Source organism: Cygnus atratus, chromosome 3 (genome assembly GCF_013377495.2).
Source record: "Cygnus atratus isolate AKBS03 ecotype Queensland, Australia chromosome 3, CAtr_DNAZoo_HiC_assembly, whole genome shotgun sequence".
In the NCBI taxonomy this organism is placed as follows: domain Eukaryota; kingdom Metazoa; phylum Chordata; class Aves; order Anseriformes; family Anatidae; genus Cygnus; species Cygnus atratus.
Genome location: NC_066364.1, coordinates 21,511,331 through 21,532,264, shown reverse-complemented (window position 1 = coordinate 21,532,264; position 20,934 = coordinate 21,511,331). Strand labels below are relative to the sequence as shown.

The following is a 20,934-nucleotide window of genomic DNA, read 5'->3' as shown; positions in this document are numbered from 1 at the left end:
TTATGGCAAGGGAATTTGCCTTCCTCCCAAAGGCATTATTAGTAGCATACATCAGGCAGTGCACTAAAACATGTGAGATAGTCAGTTAGTAATAGGCATCTAAGTACATGTGTAGATATATCAAAGGGAAAGAAAAATTATGCATGTCTGTACTGTATTATGTGTAGTCTATGATATATCACTATTGATACCTGAAGTTCTATGAGGTAGAAAAGAAAAAAATTAATTTTCAGTTTGTAAAGGTGCCAGGCAATACACCAAGTAAAGCAAAGAAAGCAATAGCATCACCACTATTCTGTACTGAGGATGCAATATATGATGGAAAAAAAAATGTGTTCTGCAGGCAGGTGAAAGATTTTAAGATTTGTATGAAATATAATGTGAAGTGTAGGCAGGTGAACGAATATTCCTTTATCGTAGCAGGGTTATTTCACAGATCATGTCATACAACTGAAAAGCAGTAAGAAAGTCTCATTTTCAAAGAAGGATACTATCCTTCGGTGAGATGCTGAACAACTTGCTTTTCACCAAATTAAATGGGAACTAAAAAGAACTTGGCATATTACTATGCTGGAAAGACAGGTCCATGTGCTCACGTTGCCATTTTAGGTGCTTCATTTATAGGAAGCAGCATAAGGAATCTTGGAAATGGTAGACTGACTGATCCGTGTTATCCCAGTAATGTTTTGCTATGCCTAGAAGTAGGAGATCTAGTAACACAGAGTAAACGTAGATGGGGATCAATCTCTAGGAGAAAAGAGTATGCGTAATGTATGATCTGTTGTGGAGAACACTGTTGGGGTTTTACCCTGCTGGGCAGCTCATCTTCACCACAGCTGCTTCTTCACTCCCCCTCATATTTGCTCCCCACAGGGAACAAATACAATGGAAAGGGCTCAAGGGCTGAGATAAGGACAGGGACATCACTCACCAATTATTGTCACGGGCAAAACAGACTCAGACTAGGGAGATTAAGGTAATTTATTGCCTACCACCAGCAGATTAGAGCAATGAGATACTAAAAGCAAACTAAAAACACCTTCCCCCCATCCTTCTACCTCTCTTCCATCTCCTCCCCCAGAGCTGCGCAGGGGAACGGGGAATGGGGTCTGCGGCCAGTCCTTAACGCTTCACGTGGGGTCCCTCCCACAGGATGCCGTCCTTCCCGAACTGACCCTGTGTGGGCTGCCCACAGGCAGCAGCTCTTCAAGACCTGCTCCCACACAGCTCTGTACCACGGGGTCCATCTGCCAGGAGCAAACTGCTCCAGCACGGGTCCCCCACGGGCGGTAGCTCCCCCCAGACCCCCTGCTCCTGTGTGGGCTCCTCTCCACAGGCTGCTGCGTGGAGATCTGCTCCGTGTGGGACCCATGGGCTGCAGGGGGACAGCCTGCTCCACCAGGGGCCTCTCCACAGGCCGCAAGGGAACTGCTGCTGCGTGCCTGGAGCACCTCCTGCCCTCCTTCTGCATTGACCTTGGGGGCTGCAGGGCTGCTTCTCTCACATGTTCCCACTCCTTTCTCCCAGATGCTGTTGCACACCAGTTATTTTTCCCTTCCTTCAATCTGCTCTCCCAGAGGCACAACCAACGCCCCTCCCTGGCTCGACTCTGGCCAGCAGCAGGTCCCTTTTGGAGCCGGCTCTGGTCTGGCATGGGGCAGCTGCTGGGCTTTCCTCACAGAGACCACCCCTGCAGCCCCCTGCTACCAAACCATCGCCACATAAACCAAATACAAACATCAAAATTACTCCAGTCGCTTCCTAAACTTTTATGTAGAGGGTGGTACCACTTTTTTTTTTTTTTTTTTTTAGTAATTCGTTAGGAGTAATCACAGTATAGTATCATATTTAATTCTTTGAAACACTGTAGCTGTCCAGGAGAGAAGCCCAGATGGAGTCCTTAGTTGATGAGGAGACATTTGCTGAAAGAGTTTAACTCCATGGAGAGTAAAGGGCAGACAGGTCTCTGAGAGATGATGGTGGCCAAGGAATAAGCCTGTATACAGCAGAGACCAGACTTCAGCTAAGAACAGCAGGTACCCAGGCTTCAGAAATGATAGAGGGACTTCTCCTCAAGATCCAAAGGAGATGGTGTAGACTTTTCTGCAGCTCTGGAAGTCACCAATGTGCTGGACTGAGAGCAAGCCTGAGTAAAGAGGACTGGTTTGCAAAGATGGAGATGTGTTTACAGATTGTTTAGTTTTGATTTGCCTTGTTTTGAGTTTTCACCCCCAGAAAGTCACCTGTCCTAGTGCCTGTTCTAGTACAACTCAGCTGTCCTATATAAAAACCATTTCAGTATTTTAAGAGTGCTCCTTGTGGAAAAAAGGAATGAGCAGTCAGACCTCAGAGCTCTGGCCAGGTGAGAACCCCACTGCAGCTTGCAACCAAGAACAACCCACTGCACTGGAAAGACTGTGGCACCAGATTCCTGACTATTGCAGATTGGCAGATTACTGGTTTACATAACTATTCAGGATCTTCCCTGTGGTATTTCTCATTATCACAGCATGCCTGTTCGCATATTTATGCATACGATTAGCTTAACAGAACACTTCATCATTAAGAAATGATTTACATGAATGTTTTCAACTGTTCGTTAAAAGGGAACTATCACTACAGTGTGATTTACAGAGTGATTGATAAAAATAAGCTGAACCCAGACTCTAAAGCATCCCTGTTTTTACAAAACTGCTTAGACACTTTGGCATGAAATTTAATTAAAACTGGAGTTAGTATCCAAAGACAAATGGATAAAGGAAATAATGCAAAATGAAACACAGGGAAGATTTACATTCTTTCAGACTTCCCTTTTCCAATGTATTCTGAAATATGATTCACTTAGAGAAGCATGTGATAAATTGTAGTTGTGGCATCTCTTTCATATGTGATGTTAAATGTGATTGGTTATTGCATGCTATATAAAACGTTAAGAAATGTTGTAAAATACTGCAATAATTGTATTAAGAAGTTATCACATGTAAATATTTGATTACTTCGATATGAAATTGATAAATTGGGTCTGGGTTTTGTTGCTGAGTGTCTTCATTTTGCTATTTCAGTATCCATGTACTGTTAGATTGCAGTTTAGATCTGCTCTTTGATGCTGTTTTATCGCAAGGGAAAACTAAGTATCAGTTTTCCATTAGGTTGCTTATCATTTAATAGTCTGTGGTCCTGTAGTCTAAATAACTTCTTGCACATTTTGGCTGGTATATTTGGAAAGAACATTTTAAATGCTGATCAGGATTTTAAGCTTGCAGCTGTTCTTATCATTTCTGATGTTATTCTGAGCAAAAGGAGAGGTTTGGATTCTTTTAACTAAGCGTTCATTGGAAACCAGATCTGGGGAAAAAAAAAAGATTTTAAAGAAAATTACTTGAATGTAAAGTTGTTGCCTGCAAAGTTAGATGAAAGAACAAGTTTTTTAGTGTACATGCGACATCAAATGTTTAAAATGTCTCCCATTTTTAATATAAATGTTACAAATCTCCCCCTCCAATTCATGGTGATGCTGTCTGTTCAAATACAAAAACGTAATCTTATCAGCCAAAGACTAAGAAGATTTCTGTATTTAGAAGCAATTAGTCTTTGCAGCTGCTAAACTGTAAAAACACTGTAGGCAGCTTTAGGATCCTTGAGCATTTCTGATTTGGTAGCCTTCAAAAGTTACTGGTTGTCATTGAATCTCTGTTCTTCATTCATGGCTGTGAATCTGCTTCGTTCTCTATTTTTCTCACTGAATTTCTCAAAGAGTTTCTCACTGAGTCAACACAATCATTCTCAGTGTTCTTGGCGATCACCACTGAGATGATCCCATGTAGGAAATTCTGTGTGATGCCTGCCTTCAAAGATGACTGGCTTAGGTTGTTTGCACATCACCCCAAGAAAACCAAAATGAATGAAGACAGGGAGCCTGAAATCAGAAATAATAATAACAATAATGAGAAGGATCATTAACAGGTCAAAATATTTGCTTTCATTTAAAAGTTATGTCACTGAACTGTAACAGCTAGGTTGTTATTTAGGAAAACTTATTAAGGCCTCAGTAAAGCACATTTTGCATAAAATGACAGGAGGCCTGAAACATATTGTCAATATTAATTTATTCATTGGAATCATTTCAAGTATCTCCTGGACGCCTTAGATCAATGTGTTTGTGTACTGAGTGTACATATCAAAAAGCAAAGCAAGCTCAGAGTCTGTTTCATCAGGTATCCAGCTGGGATGGTGAATACACATTGATGGGTGCTGGAAGATCAGAGGAGCAGCAGATACAGAGTAATGATGGGGTCTTTAGTTTCTCCCTGTGCAGGTTATGTGACTGTCACAAATCAGGATGTTGTGCAGTCTGTTTTAAGATGCTGTTAATACTTGAGCCATTGGTTAGAGGGGCTGTAAGAGGAAATACGGGCCTGGACTTTGTCCTGAGTGGAGATGGGTTCAGAAGAGGCACATTGCAACAGCAGCTGTAATGTAATGAGGCTCAACATCCTCCTGAAACAGCAACAACAAAACCACAACAGTTATGATCCACTTCTCTGTGATGCACACAGAAATAAAGATTCTTACTAAGAAGAACCTAAGAGATGTCAGCTGAGCGAAGGAAGCACCAGGTGGTGAGGGAGCTACTTGAGGACACCATATGTGAAATACGAGGCCAGCACCCACCACCTGTTTTGAAAGGCTTGAGAAAAAGCAAAAGGAAGACAGCACAGCTAGACAACAGAGCAAAGGAAGTTGTGAGAAACAATTGGGTGTCTGTTTAAAAAGCTGAATTCAATACCCAAATGACATTTTAAACAGATTTAAATGTAAAAACACAGTAGGGCAGGCTACGGGAGGTTTGAGAAAATGTGCAAAGAATCAAAATCAGTAAGTCTTACTTCTGATGCATCAGGACCAACCTGCGTGCGAGAGGTAGTTGAGCCAATGGTCATGGTGTAGAAGTAATTCTTAAAGAGACCTGTTTCAGAGAACTTAAATAAATTCTTTGTGTCTGTGTTATCTGCAGAAGAAACTGGAGAATCCAACGCTGGACCATTCCTTATTGGGATTTCCCAAAGGATGTATGAAAGTGATTTAGTAATCATGCAACAAAGCAAGTGATATGATAAAATTACCAGTACCAGACTTGATTCACCTAAAAATTCTAAAAGAATTTGAGGAAAAAAACTGCTCAAAGTGCTGACAGTAACACATAACCCCATGCTTAAGGTTGCCATGTTATCAGAGACTTTGAGGCTGGACAGTGTGATGCCAGTTTTTAAAAACGGTTCTTGTGTAGTCCAAGGAACTGCAAGTTTGTAATCCTTATGTTAGCCTTAGGCAGTTCAGCACAAATTACAATACTAAATAAGATTCGTGGATACCCAAAGAACTATAAACTACATGGGACAAATAACATGAATTTTCCAAAAAGGAAATCTGCAAACATCCAGGAATTCTTTGAAGAGCCAGGAAATATGTGGATAAGGGTGGTACTACAGCTGATGTGCTTTCCTTAAATTTCCACAAAGTTTTTAATAAAGCTCCTCACCAAATGTTTTTAAGAAATAGTGTAAAAAGTAAAGTTTCAGAGTAGGTATTCATAAAAGTAGAAAATAGCACTTCTCAAAATAGAGGGAGGTCAGAACTGGAGGCTTGCATTCAATTACCGGTCAGGTAAAAAGAACAGTGAAATCACAAGGTTTCTCAATGAAGCACAGATGTTAACTGACAAGAGCTTGTTGCAATGTCATCTCAGATTGAGTGACTTGTCAAAAATGGCAGGTGAAACTCATTTCAGATAATTGTCGTGTGATACGGTTAGGAAAAAACAACCAAATTCCCCTGTAATATGATGGGCTCTCAGCTGGCTGTTGCCAAGCAAGAGTAAATTTTCGCAGTATGATAAATTACTCTGTGAAAACAACATTTCAAAATGCAGTAGCAGTCAAAAATAAATAAAATGATAAGAATTACTAGGGTAAAAAGTACTAAACAATGAACATCATTACACCACTGTATAAATATGATGTTTACCTTATCTTGAATGCTGTGTATGGCCACTGGGTGATACAGGTTACAGTAGCAAGTAGGTTGTTGTGACCTCTAATGGCAGGAGTTCAGTACAGTTTATGAATAAGAGAAATTCATCTGTGTATAGAGCCAGGTAAACGTTTAGGATACAAACCCATGGCAGACAATGGGGTATCTGCCTTTACATACTGTTGTCATCACTGTTGGTTGGATTTGCTTTAAATCAGAAAGGCAGCACTCTGTTGTTGTTGGCAGCGTATATGCAGCATTTACCCATTTTCATAAAAACCCTTCATTTGTGAGTTTAAGAACATAGAGCAGTACGAAAGAACAAACAAAAGACAGTCCCTTTAATGAACAGCTTCCAGTCTTTTGCAGTTTTCTCCAACATCAAAAGGGTTGAAGCTAACTAAAACCATTAGAAGTGGAGGGGTTTCAGATCTCAAATGATAGATTGAAATGATTTCCAAAATAACGCAAAAGAGACTGAAAATATTAACGTGAAGTCCTGTGCTCCTGAAATCTTTTCAATATTGCTTTTATTATAATGATCCATCACATTTTGTTGCGTTTGTTAGCCACAGGTTTTCTGTCTTGGTCAAATTACAGCCTGCTGATATTTTAATTTGCACTAAAAATGACACTTTTTCTCTCTTGCAAAATCATAAACCAAAACGAAATTCTTCTGCATCGGCTGCTTGGTACACCGTGGAAAATCCATTACTATATCAGGGAGAAAAGTTTAAACTGGATGAAAAATAAGGAGAGAGAAACATCCTGTTTCATCTCAGCAAAAGAACGAAATTACCATGAACAACGTCCGGAAAGCATTCCGTGGGAGTTGGTCCTTGAGCAGGAGAGCCAGCTGCCATACTTGAGTTATGACAAGCACATTGCAGAGGAGCTCAGAGGATGTTCTTTGACTGTCTTTTCCTCAGACTACTTTATCTTTTTCTTTCTTTTTTAGGCTGTTGGGGTTGCTGGGCTGTTCTAAAGGAATGTAAGAATGTTCTAATAATATTTTTAGGGACTTGATTCTTAAAAATCCTTAGCATCATCAGTGTATTCTCAGATACTCAAAGCCAAACACTGCAGTTTGGCATGATGTGGGACTTTGCATACCCTAGACTTGCAGGCCCCTAAGCAAATAGTCTTCCATTTTTCAATGGCTTACATGATTCTTTCCGTGAATGTTTCCATCTGCCATTGTCTGAAGGAACTGAAAGAGCACATCTGAACTTGAGGAAGCTCTTTTCAATCATGTAGCTGCCAGCAATGTCCCCATACTAATGGTTAGTCTCAGTGGGAGATAGAGCCAGCAGAGGCAGTTTGCTCACCTTAGGGCATTTCATCTCTGTGTCTCCCTGCCTGGCCTGATGAATTACATGGTATACCTCACTAATATAAAAGAAGTTAATAAATAAAGTCAGCATATTCAAAGTCCTAATGTAAATCATGATTTTTAATATTCTTTTTTTTTAAGATATAAACTGGATGTGCTGACTTTTCATTATCAAAATTCAGTAAGCAGTTTTTATAAACTAAGTCTTCGTTTCAAGTCTGTTTATTGATGGAGCTGTGCCTCTTTTCTGTTAAAGTGACATGCAGTTTACATGGAGAAGAGTTTTTAATGCTTCACACCAGACGAGATAAGTTGTTAGTAGATGACTTTTTCTTTTGCTGCTAACCTTCATTTTTCGGGCTACTCATGCCCACTTCCACAGCATCCTGTCAGGCAGACGAGTGTGACTGCAGCCGCATGGTAAACTGCATCAGGGAAGGCTAAAAATAATAAAGCAGGACAAAAAAGCAAACAAGTATTTTCAAATCTTAGCAGTTCCTGAAGAGGCTGTTCTTACCGAGGCTGAAAGAAATGCTTATCCCATTGTGATGACCATGGCTAGAAAATGTTCACGACCATTTTGGTTGGAAGCTACTCTGCTCAGTCTGACTGAGGGCACCGAGTCCGGGCTAAACAGGTTAAAGACAATTGCTTCTAGGTAATGAGATTATGTGATAAATTAAGCCACCTGTGGAGCAGAGATGGGTCTTTGGAGAGAGGTGACAGGCCATTAAGGATCAGAGAGAGAAAACAAATCATTAGCTCTTGTGGATTTAGGACAAGCTGACGATACAGTTGTGGTTATGGTTTGCCTGGTCCGGAAGCTGATGTTTCTATCAGTGTTACTGAAGTATCTAATCAAGGTGTTATTAAGATTGCTTGTGTAGTATACATGCCGTGTAGTTGTTACAGTTACGCTTCTTTGACACAGCAAGCCTCTGCAGTCCATGGGAAAAATTATTGCAGCCAAAGTCATACCTCCTGAAATTTTATCAGGCCCTCCCTACTGCTTTGAAATGTAGAGAATCAGTCAAAAGGGTTTGTGCATAAAACGGTGATTTTTTTCATTAGCAAAAAATAGTAAAAAAAAAAAGCAGGCTTTTGTTAAGAAGCATATTCTTCCATATTGTTAATTTTTGTAAAAGGGACGAATTCTTCTCAGCTGTTGAAAGCAACCAGTCCAAATTCCCTGTCTACATTTCCTCTGTAGTTAAGAGAGGGAGGGAGAGAGAGAGATGCAGACCTTTAGGGTGCATTTTCATCCCAGGTGGTTTAGGATGAGGCAGATTGCTTTAGGAAGCTTCATAGAATCACGGAATCATGGAAAGGTTTGGGTTGGAAGGGACCTTGAAGATCGCCTATTTCCAACCCCCCTGCCATGGGCAGGGACACCTCCCACCAGACCAGGCTGCTCAAAGCCCCATCCACCTTGGCCTTGAACACCTCCAGGGATAAAGCTTCCAGCCTCTCGGTTTGTTAGCAGGAGCATAGGTCTAAGTACGCACTAAGTATTTACTTTTCAGACAGCTCAGGTTATAGGAGGTGACTCCCACTGAACATTTCATTTAATGTCACTCTGAGGGCTGTGACTTAAACATTGTGGTTTATATTTCTTCTACAACTCTTATTTATGTGTTAGCATAGCTGTTACAGCCTTGCTGCCTGTATAAACAACCATTTCGTGAATCCCATTAAGCTCTTGGCTTCTGTGCTTACCACACACATGTGAATTCAATAAGTTAATTGTACTGTTCAGAATTTAAGTGTTTACTTTATTCTATTTGCTTGTGAAACTGCTCAGATTAATTAGATGTCACCTTCTTCGTGCATGAGGAGGCAGAAATAGAGCCCACTTTATTAATCTTTGTTTCAAGTCAAATAATAAATAACTTTTGGGCATGTCTCTGATAACTTCTGTGAGAGTCAAGTTCTCTTCTGCCAACATCTTATGCTGGGACTATGCTACGAAATAAAGCGTGACAAGCCTGAAGAGTACAACAGATTTATATAATAGCTTTGTAATATTGTTCCTGTTATTTTCCACACTGTTTCTTTGGTATGCAAACAAGGTGTTTGCTGATTTGATCACTGATAGTCACTGAATGAATGTTTTCATAGTGACACCAAGTCTATGGAAAGGAGGTCTGGGTTTTGTTTTGCTTTTCCTGCACTGGCAACAGGTCACCCTGACCGTAGCAGTGAGTTGTCCAAATTAATCCCTTTTCTGTGCATTGCTTTGCATTTATCAGCATCTAATTGTATCTGTTCCTGATGCCAAATCACTAGTAGTTCCCACACGTGGGGCAGTAGTTGAGGCTGAAATCTGCTCACTGTCCAACAGGGAGAACCCTGGAATAATTGAGGCAAAATTTCAGCCTTACTGAAGAGACGTTATGATATATGGGAAATATAAAGGATATATAGGGGAAAGAATGTCAAAAACAACCTGCTAGAGGACTGCCAGGTTAACTCCTAAAGAGAACTAGGTAATGTCTTGGGTTTGATTTGTCTCCTGTGTTGGAGGAAGCTCAGCACAGTTCTGATTTCCTTTCAATCAGACATTTATCTTAATAACATATATTTGGGAAGACTACATTCATTCTGCATTTTGACAGCTTCACCCCCTCTGAGACCTTCTGCTGTCCTGAGCTACCATGGATAAGGAAACTTCTGGATTTGACTCAAAACTTCAATTACCTTAAGCCCTCTTCTCCCTTGTGTACCATTTTTTTTAAGTGGTTTCAAACCAAGAGAGGGTGCTTGACTGCACAACGTGCCATAGTTTTGATGTGATTTACTGGTTCTTCGATGCTTAAAAAGCATGTTGGGCCACTTTGTTGAGAGCACGAATTAGAGTAGCTGTGTTAGCAGACAGCGTGTTCAGGTTCACGGAGGGCTGAGAGATTTTAAGGAGGAACACCTTGTCTGTGTTCATAGTGGAATTCACCTATTGTAACAAAAATACTCCCATGCAATTCCAAAGGAGATCTTAAGATGAAACATTGATGTTTTGTTTATATCATCTTTCACCATTCATATCTGCCTTCGGTTCTGATATTTCATTCCTACAGGACTGCACAGTCGTTATCTTTCCCACATCCCATATGCCCAAAATCATGTATAAAGATATTTAGCTCAAATACCATGCGTGCAAAACATTCCACGCTGTGGGTACAAGGTGACGTTTGGTGTGTCATTAACACGCTGTGGTGTTCAATTACAATACCGCGGATTTATTTTTACACAGCCTTCTTCATAGAAAGTATGGAAAATTGCTTTGCGGTGAGTCATCTGTCAGCTAAAGAACTAAAAGTCTTGTAGCGATATTTAAAGAGAGAAAGTGGCTCAGAGCTGACAGAGTTCAAGACAGAAAAAGAAACAGAAATGAAAGAGAGGGCCTCTGACTCTGGAGAAAATAGAGGCAAAGACTGGAGGGGGAGGAGTGATGAGGAAGCCAAGCACGCTGAGGATGTCAGAGGCAGTTCAGGACACTGCAGAGCATTTGGAAACAGGAGATGGGCTACAGGTGTCTGCTGCATGACTTTGGCGTTGGGCAAGCAAAGATCCTTGACCCTGAGAGAATGGCATAAAACCAGGTGAAAAAGCCTACTGGGCTCAGCACATTGCGAGGAATTTAGAAACGTGCAGGTTGAGGGAAGGATAAATGGCTGAACTTTCTGCAGCAAGGCATTGGAGGAACACTGGCTTTCAGGGCTCCATGATTAAATGTGTGAGGATTTTGTTAGACTAGGGAAGAGGGGATTTCAGTTAATTAGACAGGAAATTATTATAGGCATAAATACAGATTTCAGCAGCAGTGCAAAGGCAAGATGGATTCTGGCAGCTTTCCCTTGCTAGTGCCAGGAAGGCTTACATTCACAGGAGAGTGTGTGTGGGAGCAAGTCAGTTCAGGGTCAGAGATGACTTCAGAGTTCTGGCTTTGTGCGCGGTGATAAGATCTGAACAGAGAAACATGAAAGCTGTCTTGGAGAGCAAGAGGGACTTCCTTCCCTTGACATTTGAGCCTTTTGAAGAATTAGCTCGTAAGGAAATGAGAATGTAGCAAGGGAATGGCAGAACCAAGACAGGCTGCTAAAGAGATCAGAGATTACTTGCCAAGGTCACTGACGCCCTGCGTGCTTTACCTATAAAGCTGATGGCCAAAGCTGAGCTAGCAGGAAGGTATCCCAAAGGAAAATGATGTTTAAGGAGGAGAAAGAAGAAGAGTCAGAAATAGATGACTGCTGTTTTTAAGGCACGGTACTACCATGGAAGGATGCATCAGTCTTTTGTTGTGAATTACGTGCATTCTTGCCTTCTTGGTCAAGTCTACCAACAGGTTGTGTGGACCTCTTGGGGGAGCTCCTCGTCCCATGTCCCCCAGCGTGTCCATATTGGTTTTTGCCTTGGTAATGCTTTTGACCTCACTCTCTGTGTAGAACCACAGTATCTGCCTTAAGAAAGTAAATGTGATGTAAAGTATATAGCACAAAGGACAGTACAGTCTTTTTTGAAAGCAGAAGGCAAAAGAACCTTTCTTACTCTCTGCATTCACAAAAGTTGGCTTTGACATTGTAGCACTGAAAGGCATTCTAATCATAAAAGTAAGGTTAGAGCCACTCAGACGTCCCAGAGTTTGAAGCGAGTAATATTTCATTGTATGCAGTTCCAAAATGCTTATTACAGATCTTCTTATTTACAACTATCATTTCTTTTTTGAATCTGCAGAGGAGTATCAAGGACAAACCAAGAGAAAACGCATTCGAAGGAAGAAACAAAAGAACAGTTTGCAAAACTCTAATAATCTACATGGAGAACAAACAGAATCCGGAATGCAAGAGACTCTTGTTCAAGATAATTTACAGCTGCAGCAGATAGACAGCCCCAAAATAAGCAAAAACAAAAAGAGGAAAATGAAAAAGAAGCGACAGAAAGAAAAAATGAGAGCAGCTGGCTTGCTAACAAAAAATACTGGTGTGGATTTTACATATCAGCCTGATAAAAACAACAGAGAAGGAGCAGCAGACTTAAAAGACATAGATGAAAAGGCAGATAGCATCCTGGATTTCTTGCAGGCAACACAACAAATTTATTTTGCTGACAGTATGTATCATTTTCTCCCTATTTTTTTTTGTAAGTATTACCACGTTGAGGAAAATAGATGTGTGGTTCTTATTTCTGTAGAATGGGCCAAATCTACCAGAGAATTATCTTTTGAATTCGTAAGAGATGCAGATGCTTAGCATTTGTCCCACGTTCTGGTGTGTACATGAAAGCATCCACATCAATGTAGAAAACTGTGGTCCTAATCTCTTTGTTTCTCTGTCTTTGAAAATGCACATAATATTCCTTTCTCATTTTTAAAACATCCCCATGTGCTTGGGTAAGTGTAGTGGTTAAAATGGACCAAATTCTTCTTTTCTCTGAAAGCAAACATCCAGAAGGGTTACTTCCTTTCAAAAGGCTTCAAATGAGGGCAATAATTGCTATTCTAAACTACTTTCATGCTTGCTATCTCTGAACCAACCTACTTTTTGAAAAGCTCTTCTTCCCAGGGGGAGATTTATTTGTAATGTATAATGAAATCTAGGCAGACTGCATCCGAGAGGAAAGAGGAAGATACTGTTGGCATTGGGAAAGGGTATTGGCATAAAGTACTTGTGAATGAGATGAATGTCATCTAATGTTCAATGCACATTACATAGCACTTTAAATAGGATTACATGGATATTTTCCCTAATGGACTATTGAATACTCATTCTGGACACTAAAATCGGGGAAATTCATATTGTTGTAGCTAAATATGTTTCTTCTGTTGCCCTCCAAAACAGCTGTTTGTATGGTGCTTATGTCATTAATGCCTTCCAGAAATAATGATGTTTTAATGATAATTAAAACAGATAAAATTATCTGTACGTATGCCAGCTTATGTTGGTATCATCTGGAATTAAATATTCTGTCTTAAAGGCAAGATGCAGTGTTCTTTAGTTGTTCAGCTCAGAACATAGCTTTAAAATGATAACTGCCTTGTTAAACTGGAAAAAATCAGTGAAAATATTTTCAAAGTGCATGGCCTTGACTGTCTTTGTGGAGCTACATGAAGATTAAACAGCTTACCTACCTGTGTGAGTCCATCTTCAGTCTGAGCTGTCAGCCCCTACTCCCATAAAATTCATCTCTAGACTACAGAATTACTTTAAAAACCCTCTTAGGGTGACATCAGAGTTTTCATTTTTTTTCTTAAGATTTATATACAGAATTTTCTATGCTTACTGTTACAATATTTCCTCTGTGTCAGGTCTTCATACGCTGTCTAGCATTTGAAAGCCACCCTACTTTCTGGCTAATGTACTTCCATCACCAGAAACAAGGATCTTACTACTTCAGTGTATGGCTAAGTAAATGTAAACTACACTGCTTTTTACATTTGCGGTAGTGTATAACACATGGTCCAGAACAGAAAACTGGTCAATTGTCCGCAGCTGTGTGACATGTAGAATGTTAACAAAAAATATTTAGCTGCCCGGCTTCCTAGGACATCGAGTTCAGGTTTTAGCAGTGGTAGACAGACTGCCTAGCCCCGGTGTCAAACCTGCAGATCAGAAGCTTGGGCCATCTGCTGGTAAGATCTCACATCCTTAAATCTGTGTGACTAACTTTCTTGTTAGGCAAGTCCTAGTTTAAATATAGCTCTGGCATCATGCTGTTTGCCTTTTCTAGTTGAGTGACTTTAACACTCCCCGTTTGTTTTTTTTTTGGACAAAATTGGAAGCCATTGCTTTTAGCAGGGTTTTCAAGTGGTCACATTGGATTATACTTCTTGTACTTATGTCAGAAAGCTGAATCAGGAAAAATCTATTCCTATCACTTGGTTTGCTGGTAAAAAAAAAAAAAGAAAAAAAAATATAAGCTTATAACTTAAAAGGGAGTCTGGTTAAGGAGACTTTCCATTGTTACCAGAATGGGAGAATTAATTTATGCTTTAGCACCATAGAAACAAAGTGTGTCCTTCTCTGCTGTGTCGCATGCTGTAATATCCACTTCTTAAATAAAAACATTAAAGTACAGTAACAAGGTAATTGGATGCCTCCAGAAGTGCTTTGCAGTAGTTCCACACAATTGTTTCCTGCCTCCACGTGTGCATTTTTGTAATATGTACTGTATAAGAAGGAAAGTCTTTTGTCTTCAGTACAGTCTCTTCATCGTACCAAATTTAGATTCCTCTTGCATTTGTGTCATGATGAATTCTATTGTCCTTTTTACTTTTTGAATTTGTTATTTTCCCCTCTTATTATTGTTTAAATAATTAATGAAAAATTGTACACACTGCTCTTTAGTACATGATGTTTGATTGTAAGTTATACTAAAAAGGAAGATACTATCTTTGAAAATTCTCCATACTTGTTGAATGTTTTTAATGTGGTTTCCCATCATTTTCCAGATAAATCAGAATGCACGGATTCTGCTGTAAATTCAGCAACTACCCAAGAACTTTTACAACATCTTGAATCTCGCAACATATCTTCCTCAGATGTGACCCGTCTACATCAGCTGAAATCCCTTGTATTGCTACAGGATATTGACAGACTGAAGGATGCTTTGAAACAATTCCAAGAACATTCCATAATGCCTCCTGGTATGTACCATTCAGACATGATCATTCACTGATGTTCTTTTTTGTGTGGATTAAGATTCAGATTTGCAGACGTTTTTGTATAGGGAAGCTGTAAATAATTTTATAGTGGTTAGTATGTGCTTATACAAGATTTGAAACCATATTTCCCACAGAAAAAATAATAATAACCAAACAAGAAACAGGGCATTACAAGTACGGAAACTTCATTTTCTTCAATGACTGCGGAGTACAAGATGATTAAGGTTCTTAAAACACTTTTTTTTTAAATCTGAATTATTTTAATATTTAGTCATGTTTAAAGCATATTTTAATATGCTGTCTTTATAATCTTTTAAAATCATTGAAATTAACATGTTTATCTTGGAGTTTTCAGTCATCCAGTTTAGGATGTGTTTTACATGCATAAGGATCAGTAAAGCCCATTATTTCATTTCGTTTTGGTTACCTACCTGGCTTCTTCAACATACAGATTTTTCTTGCTAATTTTGCTTTACTGATTTGTTATTATTTAAATATAAATGTCAGTTTTAAGTTGCTAAAACCACTGTTGATTATGTAAAAAAGCAAAGTCTCTATAATAAATAATAATGTCATTCATAAAAAGAAAAAATATTATGTTACTAAACCATTTCATCCCTGAGGCCCAAGTCTGATTCCACTCATGTTCCTTTTGTTCTCTATTATATCCCCTGTAATTTTAGTAAGATTTCTTCTTGGACAGTTAATAGTTCCTCAAGTGATTGTGAGATGAGCATGTAGCCCATACAAGGTCCATAATAATTCATTTTTGAAGCAGTTGATATTTAAATGCTCATTCATACTTGTCATTAGTACATTTGTTGGTGGCATCAGCCAAATCTACAAGATGTGCTGAATTTTCTTGCCTCCCAAGGAATTTAATCAGAGTTGACAGCACTTGCTATGGCACAAGAGAATCTCAACCATTTCAGATCACCCTCTAAGTTCTTTTAAAAGTAATGACTCAAATGGTAGTAGCGTCTTAACAGAGTAAATAAGATCATAGTTATCAGATGCTTAGCAATAACATTCAAAGAAGAGACTGCTGTTCACAACATCATTAAATAATTTACAGCATGATAGTGGCCAAAGATCACAGTCAAGATTGGAGCCTACTGTATGCTGTGTTTTGTTATAATACAGAAAAGAGAGAATTCCTGCCTGCAGAGCTCATAGCTGATAAATTTTGAAAAGGACACTTTTGTAGAGTTAAATGTGGATTCTTTAAGATGTAAAAAAGTTTTATGACAGCCCTCCAGGTTCTGATAGATACGAAGTATGCAGGTATGCTTGGAACAAAATCCTTCTTGCATTCAACCGTCAATTTCAAGCCTAGATTCTATGATCTTAATTCTTATCAGATAGTCTCACTGGATTTAATACACATTTGCAAACTATACAGGACTCAGCAAGAATAGTGGTAGTGGTAATTGGCCCTTTATTAAATGACCTAATTCAGCTTCTATTGATTAAATCAAAGTGGAGCCATTGAAGTGACCACATTCATGATATTTCTTACAGGCCTTATCCAAATTCTACTGAATACAGTAGGAAATCTGTTGGTTTTGCCACCTTTAGGCAAGCTGCTGTTTCCTTTTATATACCAGAAATGTCAAATTGAAGAGAGAAGAGAAAACAGAAACAAGTTAGAAACAAATCCATGCAACTACCCTGATTTTCAGGTGGATGTCTTTGTCACTTGAAAAAGCAGAAAACAATTTTCTGAGTGATTTTTTTAAGTTCATTTATGTTTCTGCTGGTATAGCCTGAAACTGTTTACTCTTCCTGTTGATTTTTTTCCTAGTAACTGTTGTCACTCCAGGCTCTAATCTAATCTCATGCCAGGTTCACAGTGGTGTAACTTAGTTGATTTGATATTCATGAGGTGCAACAATGTGAGGAGAAAATATATTGTTATGAATTATTAAAGGATAATTGAGCACCTGCTAGATATTAATTTAGCTCAGCAGAGTTTAACAATACATTCTATTTGTAACAGAGGAATTTCGGTGAATGAGAATATAATGCTATGAAATTTTACCTTGAATTAGCCTTTTAATTATATGTTTATTTTTACTATCTTTGTCTCAATAATAGGTTGTCTTGCCCAGTTTCTAAAATTTTAGATTTCATTCCCAATGAGCAGGTGATAGTCAGTTATAAAAACTTGTTGTCTCAGCAAATTCAAGTTCTTTTAATAGAAATGCAGAGTAGGACTGTTTATGAAGATAAAAATGTAGAAATCATAGAAATCATAGAATTTTTTTTTTAAGATTGTATGATTTTCTTGCCTTTTTTTCTGGTTTTGACTATTTTTACTGGGGCATGATGTCCTAGAAGGAAAAGTTCTTCCTTCTTAACATAATGAAAAGAAAACAATTGTTCTTAATTTTCGCAAGGTGTATTATTTTTACAAAATTAACCTATTTTATAGGTTAAGAAGCAGTATGTTAATCCTTTTTCAGTAGCTATGATTCTACTTAAGGTGCCAGCATCAAAGAAGGAATAATGGGTGCTATGTTTTGTCCAGTTTTGAATTTACTTCAAGGAAAGAAAGAGTAGGAAAAAACCATGAGAAGGTATCTGTCTTTCTCATATAAATAAACATTCTCCATTAGTAAACTACAAAGTAAACATACCATTATATAACTTTTTTTTTTTTTCCACTGGTTCTACCAAATTCCATTTAGCAAGGTAATGCCTACTGGTGGCAGCCTTGCTTTTCTGAGTTACTTTTCACAGTACTTTTCACAGCTTTAGAGTAAGGCTATGGACTGGCCAAGGTCTTCAGAAGGCCGCAAGTTGTAAAACCACTGCATCAAGAGCATGCTTTGGAACTTCCTTCATGCGTCCTAGCACATTATTCAGATTTGGAAACATGGTTCAGCCAAAAGAAGAAAGCAACAATGAAATAAAATAAAAGCTTCTGTTTTATCTTCAGCTCTTAGATCTCACTATTTGCCATGTCAAAGAAAGGTATAAGAAGGTTGGTGGTGGGTCGGAAAACTTCTTCAGGAAGAATAAATTGCTAAAGAGGTTGAAACAGAGAGATGATCAACAGTTATATATTATCTTTAGCCCTTCATCCAAGAGAAAAAACATACTTGAAAAGGGCAAAAATCTCTATGATTAAGAGATACTGGTTGATCTGTCTAGACATCACCTGTTAAATGGGAGACTGCAGAGCATCTGAATAGTTACCTTGTACTTAACTTCAGTGATCATGCAAAATTGATGGTGGTCAACAAATTTTGTTTGCAAATGGTTAGCTAAAGTTTCATTGTTCTCAGGTTTTAAAAAAGGAACAATGTCCTATTGCTATTTCCCTTTATTTTGTAGTCCTTGATGAAAAACACGTAGCTCCACCTACAGTCTTCTCTAAATGCAGGGAACAGAAAGCTTAACAAGTCAAACAGACACACATTTCTAGTGATGGGAGCTTTGCTGGTCTGTCAGAAACCAGGTGGCCAGATGCCTTCATGATCCTGCATACTGCAGTGGGCAAAAGCAAAGAGCTGTACCTGGAAGTAATGCTCCATTTGCTGGTTGGAAACGATAGCTTTGAAATGAGGGCTACTTAATTCTGATTTCACATGAATTATTAAAGCATAGGTGATCACCTAATTTTAAAAAATATGTCATTAGCTCCTAATTTATGAACTCATTCGGTTTCTACTCATCTTCATTCCATTATCTACTAACATTTTCCCTTTGTTGGTTAGTATCAGGTCTCAAATATACTCTTCCCGTGTTGCCTAGGAAATTATCACTCGCCAATGAGCTAGAAGCTTCTTTTAACTGTAATTTTTTGGAGATTCGTCCTTTATATATGTCTCCTTTGGGGGGGGGGGTACATTTCACAAACCAGAAGTAATAGAATTACTGTGCACCAATATGGATACACAGAAGCCCTAAAATGATTAAATTTAACTTTTTTTTTTTTTAATGAGCATTCAAAGAAAAGGAAATTAAATGTGAAAGTTATATTAGCATGACATTATAGAATCATCTTAAATGTGATATTATGTGATAAGTACCATAGAAATTCCTATCATTAAAAATAAATAAAGTTAAATAGATAAACCTTGAATTAAGACAGGAATGTGGGGGCTTTAATACAGCTGTCTAGACGTGATTTAATACAAGAAGACTTATTCTCAACCAGGACTGCTAGGTGCTACTGTAATGTAAATAATAATGTGTGAAATTACACTCCAGAAAGAAAGAAATGGAGAAGATCGGACTCTTTTAGCCTTACCCATATGATCATATCATTTAAATAATTTTTTCTGAATTAATGAACCATAATAAATGAAGCATTCAAAAATAAAGAACCAAAATTGTATCTCATACAAATAACTGACCTCTTACAAGAAAATGCACCGGTTTATCTAGGAATTCATATATATTAGCCTTCAAGCTCCAATGTCTGTATTGTTTTTATAGAAATGCTGGTATCAAATGGAAACAGATGTTCACATAACTGTTTTTTTTTAATGTTCAGAAATGTTATTGAGATATTTCAGGATAAATATTTTTTCTTTGTTTCAGATTATACCAAGACAGTCATTACTCTGTTTCACTACTGGATTACAGACATCCTTCCTGTGAGGAACAGGAAATAAAGCCTTGCCTGTGTCCATATGTGCAGGGTTAAAATTTAATATACAAGCTCTTAACCAAGTAGCAATTATTCAGGAAGAACAGTATCAATATATGTTCTACACCTTCAGGTAATTTAATATTTTTCATTGTTAGTAACTCCAGAAGACAATAAACAGGGTACAACTACATATGATTTCTGTTCTTGGTCAAGAATTATATATATGCTGTATGGCCTGAATCTTCAGCTGGATGAGTATGTATATTTCACTTTGGGATATGGGCCTTATCTAAAATGATTAAGTTTGTATCAAGTATTTTGTTTAAGAGGTATAGTAATTTTTATCTGTATTAATTGATAGTTCCTTTCTGGAAGTTTTATATCTTGACTTTTCTTGTTTATGTGTAATATATATCTGTCTACCTGAAACATAGAAATATTGTATTTTTATATGTATTTTTATATTTATTAAATTGAAGCAAAAATGCATCTGAGGACTGTATTTTTGCTGAATAAACTGATAAATTATGGAAGTCGATAGATTTCTACACCTACATCATGTAGGTACTCTTTGGAATTATACAGGAACTTTAATGGCATTTTCAGAACAATTCAATTGTGTTACAATTTTGTGGGCTTCACTGACTACAGAACTACAGGACTGGATTCTCTTACTGATTACTGTGCAGTCCTTCTGCACCTGCATTTAACTTTGTGTAGATGATATAATAAATAATATCCATGGCATAGTTGTAAAATGATTTTGAATCCTGAAAAAAAGTGCTTTGTAAGCGAGGGACTCTTCTCTCAGCTGAGTCATTCACCTGATAGGTGATGAGAAGCCGTTTCATGTCCTAGTGTGTTAGTTTCTTCATCAGTACGGTGGGGGCAACATATTTATCTCTGCCAACATGTGCTTGGAGATATATTACTGGCAAGTACTGTATAAATATTGCATGTTTTTTGTTTTGAATTTTTATTATATTGCCTGGTATATCCTATTGCAATGCACTGTTTTAGTGATACTCTCGTATATACAACCATACCTCATTCTCGTTAGTTGAAAAAAAATAGAAGGCTCATGCCAAAGGATAGCAGGTGCAGAAAAAATGGTGTTATGGCTAAGTCAGGTGTGTGCAGCCCTAGAGAACTTGAGTTAGGTTTGTATCTGCTAGGAGAGAGATCTAAACCAGACATCACACACAGGAAACTAATAGCATATTCCCTGTTTTAAAGTTCCTGACTTGCTAACACATAAGCACTGAATTGTAGCTGTGGTTTTTCATTGAGCTGCTGTGAGCCTCAGTCCCACAG

General features: G+C 38.2%; 1 protein-coding gene across 1 annotated transcript in view; it reads left to right on the top strand.

The window, feature by feature from the left end:
- Nucleotides 1-20,365, top strand: part of ERICH1 (glutamate rich 1) — a 75,418-nt gene extending 55,053 nt beyond the window's left edge. The window contains exons 4-6 of the mRNA XM_035543037.1: nucleotides 12,092-12,466; nucleotides 14,805-14,999; nucleotides 19,569-20,365. Coding sequence (XP_035398930.1) covers nucleotides 12,092-12,466; nucleotides 14,805-14,999; nucleotides 19,569-19,642 — 644 coding nt within the window. The 3' untranslated portion in view covers nucleotides 19,643-20,365. The remainder of the gene's footprint in view (nucleotides 1-12,091; nucleotides 12,467-14,804; nucleotides 15,000-19,568) is intronic.
- Nucleotides 20,366-20,934: the final 569 nt, after the last annotated feature.